General features: G+C 38.5%; 1 protein-coding gene across 1 annotated transcript in view; it reads left to right on the plus strand.

Moving 5' to 3' along the window:
* The window catches only part of KIAA0319 (KIAA0319 ortholog), a 114,866-nt gene that overhangs the window by 59,281 nt on the left and 39,944 nt on the right, over positions 1 to 15,641 (plus strand). The window contains exons 9-10 of the mRNA XM_044683521.1: positions 3,490 to 3,718; positions 10,180 to 10,303. Coding sequence (XP_044539456.1) covers positions 3,490 to 3,718; positions 10,180 to 10,303 — 353 coding nt within the window. The remainder of the gene's footprint in view (positions 1 to 3,489; positions 3,719 to 10,179; positions 10,304 to 15,641) is intronic.

A 15,641-nucleotide genomic window follows, 5' to 3' on the forward strand; every position in this document is an offset into this window, starting at 1 on the left:
CGGTCTTTTAGTGTTGAGGCTGCCAGATCCTGTGTGATCCTGATTGTTGCTCCTTGATATTTGAATTGTTTCTTTCTGGCTTCTTGTAAGATTTTTTCTTTTGCTTGGAAACTCTTGAATTTTGCAATGATATTTCTTGGTGTTTTCCTTTCTTGATCGAATGTAGTGGGTGTTCTATGGATCCTTTCAATGTCTATGTTGCCCTCTTGTAGGACTTCAGGGCAATTTTGCTGAATTATTTCTGTTAGTATGGAGTCCAGGTTTCTATTAATTTCTGGTTTTTCTGGAAGACCGATTATTCTCAAATTGTCTCTTCTAGACCGGTTTTCTTGGTCTGTCACTCTCTCATTGAGATATTTCATGTTTCCTTCTATTTTTTCAGTCTTTTGGCTTTGTTTTATTTGTTCTTGTTGTCTTGAGAGATCATTAGTTTCTACTTGCTCAATTCTAGCCTTTAGGGATTGATTTTCGGCTATAATCTTTCGGTTTTCGGCCATAATCTTTTGGTTTTCGGCCATAATCTTCTGGTATTCGGCCGTAATCTTCTGGTATTCCTTTTCAATCTGGTCATTTCTGGAGTTCACTTTGCTTATCATTTCATTTGGTTTCTGAGCCTCACTTTCCAATTGCATGATTCTACCTTTTAAACAGTTATTTTCTTGCCAGATCTCTTCCATTTTCCTCAAAAATCTCAGTTTTGAACTCTTTCATAGCTTGTGAGGAGTTTTCCTTATTTGAGGAGGGTCCGGATGCTTGTTTGTTCTCCTCCTCTGTTTGCTCGGTTGTCTGGATTTTCTCTGTGTAAAAGCTGTCGAGTGTTAAAGACTTCTTTTTCTTGTTGTTATTCTTTCTCTTCTGAACTTCCTGAGGCTGAGTAGCCATCATTACCCCAGCAGCTTCTCAGATTTATCCTTGCGCTCAGTGTCTGTCCTCTGCCGGAGGTTTCTTTACAAGTCTCAGGGCGCTGCTTCCACAGTCGTATACCCGTCTGCACTGGTTCCCCACTTAGGCTTTAGTTCCTGGCTGTGTCTGCCTCCACCCACGCCTCCGCAGTGCTTGCGTTCTGCTCAGCCTGCGCTGTGCGCCCTGCGTCCTGCGCCCTGCGCCCGCGCTCAGATTTCGCCTGCTTTCTTTGGCTTAATGGGGTCCTAAGTCTTGCTGCTCTCAGGAACAGGCCCCGGAGCTGCCAATGACTAGATGGGTGCCCCAAACTTGCTCTATTTCTTTTTAGCTGGCTTCAGAGCTCTAGATCTTGTGTGTGGAGGGGGTGGGGGTGGGGCGGTTGCTCAGCCCGCGATTTAGTGAGAGCCCTTTATAGCCTGGAAATGTCTCGATTCCACGTACCTTCCACGCTGTGCCCTGTTGTGGGGTTCCTCCGTTCGTCTGGACTTGTTTTTATGTCCCCTTGAGGAGTTTTGTGTGTTTCGGTCAGGAGAGGTTAAGAACTGCTTCTTACTCTGCCGCCATCTTAACCCAGAACTCTCAAGATGTCCTTTTAAACTATTTTCCTTCATTAATGTTGTAAATTACCATTAATGATGGTAAATAATTGGTAAAGAGAAGCTTTGTCTGAGGTGACATGATGTAGTGGAAAGAACACTAGATTTAGATTTAGAGGATCTGGCTTTGATTCCTACCTTTGATACTACCTGTGTGACCTTGGGCAAGTCACTTGTGGAAAATTAATGTTGAACTATAACACTTTTTATATGAAACCTTTCTTAAACCTCTGGTTTGGAAGGTCAGCCAGCTTCCAAGTTAAAGTAATTTATTCCCAGATCTCAGGGCATCTCACAGGACTGGCTTTTGTTACAGTCAGGTGGAGACATGCTCCTTATTTATCTCTGTAAGCAAGAATTCTCTTGAGTGACAAAGTCAGCATGCTCTAGTTGCCATTTTGGACTACAGTGACCCAGCCATGTGGCAGGGAGGCTTGCTAGAGTTCTTAAGACCCACCTTTTCCTGTGATGAAGTAATGAAAGGGGAGAGATTGAGGTCTCTGAGCCCACCTCTTCAGTGACTGTTTACCAATCAGAAATGTTTTGGGATGTCCAAGAGAGGGATTGGGTGATGAGGTCACAAGGATTATATAAGATGTTCACTAGAGATTCTCTATCTCTTTTGCCCTTCTCTTTTGGTTCATGGACTTTTTCTTGTCCATTTTCTCTCAATTAGCCCAACTCTCTGCTGGCTAAGTAGGCTGTTGATCTCCTTGGCATCTCTTCAGATGATGGAGGGAATTCACTGATTAGATTAGATTTTCTTGATCAGCTGATTAATAAATTAACTTAAATTTAATATATACTGCCTTTTGAGATTTCAGTCATTACGCATTTAATATCTTAAGACTTTGTTTCTTTATTGGATTCAAAAGAGAAGTTTATAATAGTTGACCTCCAAATTCTCTTCAAGCTCTAAATCTGTTATGTTAATTCTTTGCATAGGACAGCATGTAAATATATATAACCTGTTCTTTTTATTACGGTGATACATTGGAATTGAGATACTACTTTGTTCTGTAGGAGTCAATTGTTAACCTATTGAGTGCTTTCTATTATTTTTTGTTTGTTTGTTTTTTGTTTTGTTTTTTAACCCTTAACTTCTGTGTATTGACTTATAGGTGGAAGAGTGGTAAGGGTAGGCAGCGGGGGTCAAGTGACTTGCCCAGGGTCACACAGCTGGGAAGTGTCTGAGGTCGGATTTGAACCTAGGACCTCCCGTCTCTAGGCCTGGCTCTCAATCCACTGAGCTACCCAGCTGCTTTCTATTATTTTTGATGCAAATGTTTATCTTACTCTGCTGAGTTCTAGAGCTGTGATCCTAAAAGTATTATTCATTTATTTATTTATCTATTTATTCATTCAATCATTTATTCATTTATTTATATGTTTGCTTATTTATTTATTTGTTTATTTGCTTATAAATAAAATAAAACCCTTACCTTCCTTCTTGGAGTTAATACTGTGAAATTGGCTCTAAGGCAGAAGAGTGGTAAGGGTTAGGCAATGGGGGTTAAGTGACTTGCCCAGGGTCACACAGCTAGGAAGTGTCTGAGGCCAGATTTGAATCTAGGACCCCCCCATCTCTAGGTCTGGCTCTCAATTCACTGAGCCACCCAGCTGCCCCCCTAAAAGTATTATTTAAATGAAAGATTTTCTTTGATATCTCTCTCTCTTTCGGAAATACCTTTTCCATTTTTATGATTAATCACCTTTTCCTCAATCCTATGGAAAGTACTTTACCTTCAGAATGTCTTTAAGCTTTTCCCCACTTCAGTCTCATCTTCAAACTTCTTGCTACTTTTTTACCTCTTTATATCCCTAACAGAGGTACCTACTAGATAGTCTAATTCCGAGAGATGTAACGTAGAAGTAGAAGAAACAAACATCTAAGCTTAGAATTTGGGAAGTAGAAAGGTTCTTCCAATACCAATGTAATGGATTTCTCTGTCTCTCCCTGTCTCTCAGTCTCTAATTTTCTTTTCCATAGGTTAACAGTAATAGATTCCGATGGAGCTGCAAACTCCACCACTGCATTTCTAATAGTCAATGGGCCTATAGACTATCCACCCTTTGCCAATGCAGGACCAAATCAGGTGATAACTTTACCGAAGAACTTCATTACCCTCAATGGAAACCGGAGCAGTGATGACCACCAAATTGTCAGCTATGAGTGGGCTTTGAGCCAGCGTAGTAAAAGCAAAGAAGTAGTCATGCAGGTAAGTTCTCCTTTATGAGAATTGGAAGAATTTGCCTCTGTCTTTTACCAGTTTAATCTGGATTTTGTTTTGAGGCCTAGGATAACAAGGTCAGAAATATCTTTATTCTAACCCATTAGAGATGTTGAAAGAGGAACACAGACACTCATAGTTTTGAATATATGGGATTACGAAGGTTCCCTATATTAGAACTGATCAGTTTTGGTAGCTCAGCCCCACTTGTCTCATGAATGAACGAATAAATGAAAAAACACTGACACTTTCTAGGTGCTAGGCCCTGGGGATACAAATTCAAGCAAATAAGACAGTCTGTGCCCTCAAGAAGCTTACATTCTAATAGGAGAAGACAATATATTTTTGTATATAGTATATATATGAGAACTTGAGGTGGAAAGTGAGAGGAAGGGCTAGAGCCAAGAGTATGGAACTGCACTACAAGCTCAGCTTGAGTTAACAGTTTGATCTATCATCCAAGAAAGTTATTGCATTCTTAGACTGTTAAGAAATGCAAAGTGTCCAAGTACTGCATTGTGTTCTGTTTTGGACACCATATTTGAGGAAGACTATTGATAAATTGGAGACTGTCCAAAAAAAGGATTACTGGGATGATGAAGGCAATGAATTCATGTCATTTGGTAACTGGTTGGAACTAGGGAGGAGAAAAGACTTAGAAGGGTGCCTTAAAGTTGTCTTCAATTACTTGAAGGGTTGTCATGTGGAAGAGGAAATATACTTTGACCTGCTTGGCCTCAGGGGGAATAAATAGAAAGGAGTGGATATAAGTTGTTTTAAAAAGGCCAGTTTAGACAGATGTAAAGACAAACTTCTCCTTTTTTTTTTTTTAAATATAAACCCTTACCTTCCATCTTAGAATCAATACTGTGTATTGGTTCTAAGGCAATGGGGGTCAAGTGACTTGCCCAGGGTCACACAGCTAGGAAGTGTCTGAGACCAGATTTGAACCTAGGACCTCCCATCTCTGGGCCTGACTCTCAATCCACTGAACCACCCAGCTGCCCCCTTAAAGACAAACTTCTTTTTGTTTTTAATTTTAATTTTTAATTTAATTAATTTATTTATTTTTAGGGTATTTTTCCGTAGTTACGTGATTCGTGTTCTTTCCCTCCCCCCCAAACCCCTTCCCACCCTCCCCGTAGCTGATGCACAATTCCACTGGGTTTTACATGTTTCATTGATCAAGACCTATTTCCATATTATTGATAGTTGCACTAGGGTGATCGTTTAGCGAAAAACAAACTTCTTAAGTCAGAAGTAGCCAAAGAGGAATGGTTTACTTTAGGAGATTATGGTTTTCTCCTTAAAAAAAGGTGACTAACCGCTTGTCAGATGTTTTGCAGATGGAATTCTCACTCTTATTCAGGAATAGATTGGAATAGATGGAATAGAGGGCTGCTGAAGTTCCCTCCAACTCTGAGATTTTGTGATTCTCCTCACATTGAGATTCTGACTTCCCAGTCACCAATGTTCTCTTTGCTCTTGGGAACATGGGACTATGGGATTTAGAGCTGAAAGGGACCTTGGAAGTCATCTGATCCAACACCCTTTTGTTATGGATAGGGAAACTCAGTCTGGAGCAGTAAAGTGACTTGTCCAGGGTTATAACAAGAAAAAGAGCTGCATAGCTAGGATTTGAAATCCAGTTCTCTGACTTGAAATCAAGCCCACTTTCCCCTGCATATTGTCACTGCAGCATTATGAATTTGTGACAACACATGAAATCCTTACCTTTTCCAAATCTTAAGGACTAGTTTGGAACACTTTTTGGCCTTCACTTGGTTCTATACAGGTACTCCTGTATTGCTCCCTCATTGTGAGATTTAGATGCTGCTCTAGCATCTAAACTCTCTGGGAAAGAAAGGAGAAAGAGAAAGAGAGCAGAGAGAAGGAAAGGGAGAAAAAGCAAGGCACACCTATTCCATGAGGATGACTGATTCAAGTTCATTCTTTAAGTCCTAGCAAAACTCCTCTAGTGTTCTAACACTGGAGAAGGAAATAGCAAATCATTCCAGTATCTTTGCCAAGAAAATCCCTGGGACAGTGTGGTCCACAGGGTCACGAAGAGTCAAGACACAATTGAACAACAGATCTCTTCTATCCTTCTGGCTGAGGCTATTCAGGAGAGGTGTTGCTTTTCTCTCCTCTGTTGTTCCATCTTCTTTAGCTTGGCCTGTGACTTCTTGAATGCTGAAGAATGTTAATGAAGGAATTGTACCTGGACCTTCAATAAGCACAGATGGGATGAGCCCTTGGACTAGACCTGTTTTCTTTCTACGCAGAGATTGTTAAAAAAGGAATGAAAGAGGACAGTATATCCTTTATATATCTCCTAATAGATCTTGCTTCTAGATATTAGAGGGTGGATGTAGAGATAGTATGAAGGTAGGAGGGATCAAGTGCCCAGGCCTAAGCCAGCTATATTGGTGAGGGAGGAACACCCACTCCTCTCACAGTAGCTATGGATGTTACCTATCCCTTTTCTCCCTGACAGGCTTGATTGGTTAAGCCTGTCAGTTGCTTCCTTCTAACAGTTGCCCAGGTTGGTACCCTTGAGAGGTCAGGTAGATGGTTAACCTCACTAGGCCCAACCTGAGGTTGGATTGATTGTTGATAGGCTATTGATTGGCTATTGGAAACGTTGATATCTGACTGTGTATTGATTCTCCCCTTCCCAAGGGCTGTGATAGAATAACCACTCAGGAAAGGTACTTGTTGGTAAATCACTGTATTAACTCTTAATGGGGAAAGTAAAACAAGGTAATAGGTTTGAGGATCTGGGAACCCTATTGCTATTGTTTGGCTACTAAGTTAATTATTGATCAGGACTGGAGATTGCTAAGCTGATAGAGGCTGGAGGTCTTCACCCTCTCACTAACTCTGACCTGATCTGGCCACAGCCAAGCCAGAGATTAGGGAAGGCTATTGATGTTGATGTTGATTGATGATCTATATATTCTCTCAGGTCTACTACCAATAGTATTGATGGATCACTAGCTCTCTCTCAGTCAGGTACAGGTTACAGGTTCAGGCCTACCCTCCCTTTTCCATCCTTCACCTCCCTTCTGTCCCAGTTCTTGCTCCAAGTGAAGTTTGCTCAAGTCTCAGCTCTGAGTTCTGAGACCTCAACTGTTGTTCCTAGGGGGTATTTATAGGGTGGACCCAACTGATTTTGCCCCTGGCTCACGGCATCTGGGAACATTCCAAATTCTCAACTGCCATCCCTGCCAGTCAAGGTGGCATCCATCTTATCCCAGATAATGATTTTAACAAGAGGGACCATGCTAGAGACAGCACAGCCTTGAGGATACTGAGGGACCAAGTTACATCTGTTTGAAAGTAGAGAGGATACCAAAAGCTTAGGGAAAACAATTATTGATGTAATTACTATTGAAAAGGCCCCTGAGATAATATCAGTAATGACTCATATGCCAACCTTCCTATGTCTCCAGAATCTTCTGAGAATATTTTATGTACATGTTGAGAGCATTCTTGATAAAACGGAACAAATGTGATTGTGAAAATTATAATCTATAACAAACCACATCCTAGCATAGTAGAAAGAATATCACATTTGGAGGCAGAAGACTTGGATTCAAATCCCAGGTCCTCTCTCTATGAACTTAGACAAATCACTTGGCCTTCATTCCAAAAAGTAACAAAGGTAAGAATGAGGGAGCTTTATTTCCATAGACATGTTAGAGTTAAACATAGGTTGGGTACTTTCTGAGGATATCAGATGGCAAGGCACAGTTTCTTCCAGCAGCAGACCATTCATTGAAAAGTACCCAAGGTAAAATGATCTTACGGAATATTAGACAAGTGCTTAGCTGGCCTTGGGGATCAATGATGGAAGAGGTTACTTGTAAAATGAAGGTTTTTAGGTAGCACAGGGGATAGAGTGCCAGGTCTGGAGTTGGGAGGACTTGGGTTCAAATGTGGCCTTAAACACTTCCTAGCTCTGTGACTCTAAGCAAGTCACTTAACCCCACTTGCCTAGCCTTTACCACCTTTCTGCCCTGGAACCAATACTTAGTATCAATTTTAAGAAAGTAGATATGGGCTTCAATTAAAAAAAGAAATGAAGGTTTTAGACTACATGACCTCTGAAGTCTGTTCCAGCTCTAAATCTCTTCCCTTGTTCCACCATCCCTGATGGCACAGAATTAAAAGGAATATAAGATTGCTCTGTACATATTGATTTTTGGCTATTAAAAAACATTTTGTTTTATAGAACAAAATACCATTCCAAAGAGAATTTCCTCTGTTAAAATCAAATGTGCCAAATATAACTTTGTTCAACAACCCTTGATTAACTTGCCATGAAACTTAAAACAAGGAGTTGTATTTGTGTCTAAGGAGTTTGTCATTAATGCAGAGTCCAAATGGAAGAGAGATCTCTTAGAGATAGTGAGATACTCCAGATGCTCCTCTTCATGGATGGTATTGGGCTGATTGTATCACTCCCTGATATCATACAGAGCCTCTTCAATGAGATTAGAAGTTATTTAAAAGAGTTAGGCTTGATTTTCTGAACAAAAAAAAAAAAAAACATGAGGAAGAAACGCCTACTCACCAGACTACAATGTGCAGTTGGACGAGCAACTCATAGAGCTAGCTGGTCTGTCGGTGCATTTATCTCGGACAGACATTGGAAAGAGATGACGAATTGGGCTTGGTGAGTCGTGTAATTCAACAGTTTCTGAAGAACTAAAATAATTGGCTGGGTAAATGGCAGTGGTGATCTGTATGATAGGGTTGAACAGGTGGTAGTTCACTACCCGTGAGAAATCTTTAGAGGTAGATATTTCATCAGAGAGATGCATGACTGAAAGAGAGGGGTGTTGAGGGATGGACAGCTCATGCACTTATACATCCCTAATGTAGGATCTCTATAGAGAAGAACACAGCATACTGGGTGGAATCCCTGTGAAAGATTCACTAGAGCATGTGGACAAAAGTTCTACAGGAAGAGAAGGCAGGGATGAGTAGTAATCCACACTGTTGGAGAGATCATGAGTCTACTCAAGTGTTGAAAGAAGCATCAAAGAAGAATATTTTATTGAATCACCAGATGATCTAGATCATCTAGTTGAACCCTTTAATTTTATAGAGGAGGAAACTCAGGTTCAGAGACCTTACATAGATAGATTCAGAGAGCCAGAGACCTAGAGCCAAAGTCAGATAGGATCACAGATTGAGATAAAGAGATAAATAGGTACAGAAGCAAGGGAGACAGAAAGCCAAATGGAGAAAAGGGCTGAGAAATGTAGACACCCAAGGACTAAAACACAGATATGGAGAAAGAAGGAAGTATAGATATGCCTAAGATATTAATGAAGGAATTAAGAGAAATGTAGATAACATAGTATAGTGGAAAGAGTGCTAGGTTTGGAGTCAGGGGAGAACTGTGTTTCAATTTCAGATGTCAGAATTATCACAATCTGTGTGACCCTGGGCAAGTCACCATATCTTTTTCTTTTCTTATCCCTTACCTTCTGTCTTAGAATCAATGCTAATTATTCGTTGTAAGGTTCTAAGAGTGGTAAGGGATAGGCAATTGGGATTAAATGACTTGTTTAGGGTCACACAGGTAGGAAGTATCTGAACTTCAAATCTGATTTGAACCCAGGTCCTTCCAACTCGAGGTTTGGCTTTCCACTGAGCCATTTGGCTGCTTCCACCATACCTTTCTGTTCTCAGTTTCTTGACCTATAAAATGAGGGAATTGTATTAGATGATCTTTAAAGTCCTTATAAGCTTAAAAAAATTAATAATCTACAAACATCTTGGTACTATTTTCAAGGAAGAAATCGTTTTAGGGGAAACGAGGCAGATAGTTGGAATAGAGAAGAAAGTATGGGGAGTCAGGATGACCTAAGTTTAAACCTGTTTCAGATGCTTACTAGATATGCAACACTGGTCAAATCACTTAATCTCTCTCAATCTCAGTTTCTTCCTTTGTAGAATGGCAATAATAATAGCATCTACTGTATAGTTGCCTTGAGAATCAAAAGAGGTAATGCATGTGAAGCACTTTCCTTATAGCATTATATAAATGTTAGCTATTATTAAAATAAAGAAATTATAATTGGTATAAAATATTCAGATAATGTGAATAATTCATAACAATCTGATATTTAGTTGGGAGAAGTAATTGGCAACATTACCCACAAAAGAGATATGTATCAATTAAAGCTAAAGGTGGCCATTTTAATTATTTTAGCGCAAATGAAAAAAAATGCTGCCTCTGAAAATTTCGACTGCTTTGGATTTTCAGTCCCAATTCCATAAAGACATACAAACATTCCTTGCTTGAGTAAAATATCTTTTGTTAAATCTGTCTGTTTTGCATAATACCCTATTTTTTAAATTAGAGCCTCTTTTCATATCGTCTAAAATCCTGTATTTGTTTTTTCTTTCTTTTTTAATTGTCAAATACCCAGGGAGAGAAGACGCCATACCTTCAGTTGTCTTCTATGAAAGAAGGAGATTATATATTTCAGCTGACGATCACAGATTCATTAAGTCAGCAATCCACTACTGAGGTCAATGTGAAGGTCCAGCCTGGTAGGTGATAGTGGAAGTACCTTGAGTCTAATGATTCTGAGCAGAGAGAAGTCCCTGCTTCAGAAGTCTCAGATTCAGTTATTTTCATCCTAAACCCCCAAGCTTGCATGAACTGAGGCAGCAGGCATTGGGGCTTGAATTATAAGGAATTTTAGTCCCATTATAATTTTAATTTCTAAACCCTTGATGAAACACTGCAGTGTGGTCATCTTCAAGATTACTCCATCCTTCATGTTTTTTTTCATGTATTTCCTTTGATATTCTTGATCTTTTGTTCTTCCAAATGAACTTTGTTATATTTTTTTCTAATTCAGTAAAAAATTATTTTGGTAGTTTGATAGGTATTGCATTATATAAGTAAATTAATTTGGGTAGAATGGTCATCTTTATTATGTTAGCTCATCCTACCCATGAGCAGTCAATGTTTTTTCCAATTGTTTATATCTAGTTTTAATTGTTTGGAAAGTGTTCTATAGTTGTGTTCATATAATTCCTCTGTTTGTTTTGGTAGATAGATTCCTAAGTATTTTATATTGTCTAGTGTGATTTTAAACGATGTGTCTCTTTCTAACTCTTGCTGTTGTGATGTGTTGGAAATATATAGAAATGCTGATGATTTATGTGGGTTTATTTTGTATCCTGCAGCTTTGCTAAAGTTGTTGATTATTTCTACTAGCTTTTTAGTTGATTCTCTAGGATTAAAAATTTAATGGAGTTCATTTGGAAGAACAAAAGATCAAGAATATCAAGGGAAATAATGGAAAAAAACGTGAAGGAAGGTGGCCTAGCAGTACCAGATATTAAATATACTAAAGCAGCGGTCATCAAAACAATATGGTACTGGCTAAGAGACAGAAGGGAGGATCAGTGGAATAGACTTGGGGTAAGTGACATCAGCAAGACAGTGTATGATAAACCCAAAGAGCCCAACTTTTGGGACAGAAATCCACTATTTGACAAAAACTGCTGGGAAAAGTTGGAAAACAGTATAGGAGAGATTAGGTTTAGATCAACATCTCACACCCTACACCAAGATAAATTCAGAATGGATAAATGACTTAATATAAAGAAGGAAAATGTAAGTAAATTAAATGAACACAGAATAGTATACTTGTCAGATCTCTGGGAAAGGAAAGATTTTAAAACCAAGCAAGAGTTAGAAAAAATTACAAAATGTAAAATAAATAATTTTGATTGTATTAAATTAAAAAGGTTTTGTACAAACAAAAACAATGCAACCAAAATCAAAAGGGAAACAACAAACTGGGAAAAAAATCTTTATAACAAAAAATTCTGACAGGGGTCTAATTACTCAAATATAAAAGGAACTAAATCAATTGTTTAAAAAATCAAGCCATTCCCCAGTTGATAAATGGGCAAGGGACACGAATAGGCAATTTTCAGGTAAAGAAATCAAAAGTATCAATAAGCACATGAGAAAGTGTTCTAAATCTCTAATAATTAGAGAAATGCAAATCAAAACAACTCTGAGATATCACCTCACACCTAGCAGATTGGCTTAAATGATAGCAGGGGAGAGTAATAAATGTTGGAGGGGATATGGCAAAATTGGGACATTAATGCATTGCTGGTGGAGTTGTGAACTGATCCAACCATTCTGGATGGCAATTTGGAATTATGCCCAAAGAGTGATAAAAGAATGCCTGCCCTTCAATCTAGCCATACCATTGCTGGGTTTGTACCCCAAAGAGATCATAGGGGAAAAGACAGGTACAAAAATATTTATAGCCGTGCTCTTTGTGGTGGCAAAAAACTGGAAAATGAGGGTATGCCCTTCATTTGGGGAATGGCTGAACAAATTGTGGTATATGTTGGTGATGGAATACTATTGTGCTAAAAGGAATAATAAACTGGAGGAATTCCATGTGAGCTGGAAAGACCTCCAGGCATTGATGCAGAGTGAAAAGAGCAGAGCCAGAAGAACATTATACAGAGACTGATACACTGTGGTAAAATAGAATGTAATGGACTTCTGTACTAACAGCAATGCAATGACCCAGGACAATTCTGAGGGATTTATGGAAAAGAATGCTACCCACATTCAGAGGAAGAACTACAGGAGAGGAAACACAGAAAAACAACTGCTTGAGCGCATGGGTTGATGCGGACATGATTGGGGATGTAGACCTGAAATGACCACACCAATGCAACTATCAACAATTTGGAAATAGGTCTTGATTGATGACACATGTTAAAACCAGTGGAAATGCGCATTGGCTATGGGTGGGGGGAATTTGAGGGGGTGAAGAGGAAAGTAAAAACATGAATCATGTAACCATGGAAAATTTTTCTAAAAATAAAAAATTTCTATATTAAAAAAAAAGATTACTCCAGCTTCAGATTTCACATATAAAATGAGGATGTTAGAGTGAATCTAAGCATCTAAGGACTGTTCTAGCTCTAAGTCTAGATTCCTTTTGGATGGACACAGATAGTTTACCCTTCTGCCTTAGTGATACCAGCATTTTTTAGAAGGGTCTCTTTTGAACCCTGTGGCAAGACACTCAGATATCCTGTGGCCAGGTGGAAGTAAATTGACTTTATAATTTAGCTTCCTATCAGTCTGCCTGACTCCAGTCCAGGATTCTATACACTGTGCAATTTAGCAGCAATGTGTGAGCAACACCTGCGTTCTTGAATACCTTACCTTGAATTGTTCCAAGGTTTCTGCTTACTTAAATGGTATCGCTAGCTTTTTCTTCTAGGGGGAAGAAAGGGAATCTATGCCATAAAGCACAACTCATTTTTTCCACTCCTTTTTTCTTGTTGGATCCAAAGGAAAGGAAGACAAAGGAATTAGTCTCAGAAAAATTAAAATTTTTTGGTCTATCCTTGACAGAAAAGGGCATAATCCCACTTTAGCCCAGTATTCAGTGATTCACCCAATGAGCAATCAAACCCTTTAGTACTCTCCTGGTAAAATCATACTTTATGTGACATGTTTGATTGCTACTATGAGCCATTTCAGTAATCTGCATAATAACCATATATCCAGTCACAAATGCTTGTGGTAGACCTGGGAGCAGATGCATTGTCCTGTCATCTGAAAACTATGGCAGATATTCTTGGCCTATGTGCAGCACCTTGGCATTTTATTTAGAGCTTGTGTATATCTGGAAGAAATCACAAGAGGGCCCTCAGAAGGAATCCTTTGAACTTAAGGAACTTTTGGTATGAACAAGCAGTTTTCTGATGAAGAAATCAAAGCCATCTATAATTATATGAAAAACTGCTCTAAATCACTCTTGATAAGAGAAATGCAAATTAAAACAAATGAAGTACCATCTCACACTTATTTTATTGGTTGGTATGACAGAAAGGAAAATCATAAATGTTGGAGAGGATATGGGAAAACCAAGATACTAATGCACTGTTGGTGGAATTGTGATCTGATCCAACCATTCTGAAGAACAATTTGGAACTATGCTCTATGAATTATAAAACACTAAATACTCTTTCATCCATCAATACTTTTAGGTCTGTACCCAACAGATAAAAAGGGACGGGGGAGGGAAGGGACTATTCTACACAAAAATATTTTTCCAGCTCTTTTTGTGGTAGCAAAGAATTGGAAATTGAGGGGTTGTCAAGTGGGGAGTGACCAAACAAGTTGTGATATACAGTTGTGATGGAGTACTGTATTATAAGAAATGACAAGCAAGATGATATCAGAAAAATCTGGATTTACTTGAACTGATGCAGAGTGAAGTAAGCAGAACCAGAAGCATATTGTACCTAGTGGTAGCAGTATTTTTTTTTTTTTATGAACAACTGTGAATGGACTTAGTTATTCTCAGCAATTCAGTGATCCAAGACAATCCCAGAGACTCATGATAAAAAATGCCATCTGTCCTGATGGAGTCTGAATGCAGATTGAAACATACCATATTTCATTTTCTTTCTACTTCTTTTTTTTCCCATTTGAGATCTTGTCTACAAAATGACTAATATGGGAGAATATTTTACATGAGTGCATGTGTAAAATCTATTCAAATTGTTTACCATCTCAGGGAAGGGAGAGGATAGATGAGAGTTAGGGAGGGAGGGTGAGAAGGAAGGAGAGAATTTGGAACTCAAAACTTAAAAAAATGAATGTTAAAAAAATTGTTTTTACATGTAATTGGGAAAAAATAAAATATTAAAAAAAACCTCTAGACACATTTGTCTATTCATTCAACTTATTCATTTATTTAAAAAAATCATTTTATTGATAATTGACAGCAGTCATTTCCCCACCCTCCCTAGTAATATAGAAAACCAATTTAGCCCAAAATCCAAAACACAAACCTTTTTTTTTTACTATTTATATAATGATCCATTCCTGAAGTAAGTTCATAACCATCATAATCTAGCTCCCTCCTACCTTTCTAGCCTTCTTATTCCTTATTCCTCAACATGTACACTGACCTCCTGGCTGTTTCACAAACAAAACACTCCATTTCTCAGCTCTGGGCATTTTCTTTGACTATCTGCCATATCTGGAATGCACTCCCTTCCTCCACTCTGCCTACTTATCTCTCTAGATTCCTTTAAGCCCTAACTAAAATTCTATCTTTTACTGAAAGCCTTCCCTCAACTCTCTTGATTCTAGTATCTTCCCTCTGTTAATTATTTCCTATTTATCCTTTATACAGCTTGCCTTGAATATGTTTGTATGTTGTCTCAATTATATTGTAAGCCCCTTTGACGGCAGGAACTTTCATTTGCTTCCTTTTATACCCCCCAGCACTTAGCATAATGCCTGGCACATGGTAGACCCTTAATAATAATGTAGGTTAGTTGATGCTTCATTATTTATTCTGCAGGACCATCATCATTTTTCACACAAAACTGTTTCCTTTTAGTATGAGGGTCCAATTACTGTGTGAAATGATACAAATGAGTTCAGAATAAACAGTTTAAAAGGAATCTGAGCATTGGTAACAATTTTATTTTTTGGATTTGCATTTTTATTTAATTAATTAATTTGGAGTTTTTTTCCCCATGGTTACATGATTCATGTTTTTTCCCTCCCTTTCTTCCACCCCCCTCCCATAGCCAACTAGGAATTCCACTGGGTTTTACATGTGTCATTGATCAAGACCTATTTCCATATTATTAATATTTGCATTAGGGTGATCATTTATAGAGTCTATATCCCCAATCATATCCCCATCGACCCCTGTGATCAAGCAGTTGTTTTTCTATGTTTCTACTTCCACAGTTCTTTCTCTGGATGTGAATAGAGTTCTTTCTCACAAATCCCTCAGAAGTGTCCTGGATCATTGCATTGCTGCTAGTGGAGTAGTCCATTACATTCGATTGTGCCATAGTGTAT

The sequence above is a fragment of the Gracilinanus agilis genome, chromosome 1, assembly GCF_016433145.1.
Source record: "Gracilinanus agilis isolate LMUSP501 chromosome 1, AgileGrace, whole genome shotgun sequence".
Taxonomy (NCBI): Eukaryota; Metazoa; Chordata; class Mammalia; order Didelphimorphia; family Didelphidae; genus Gracilinanus; species Gracilinanus agilis.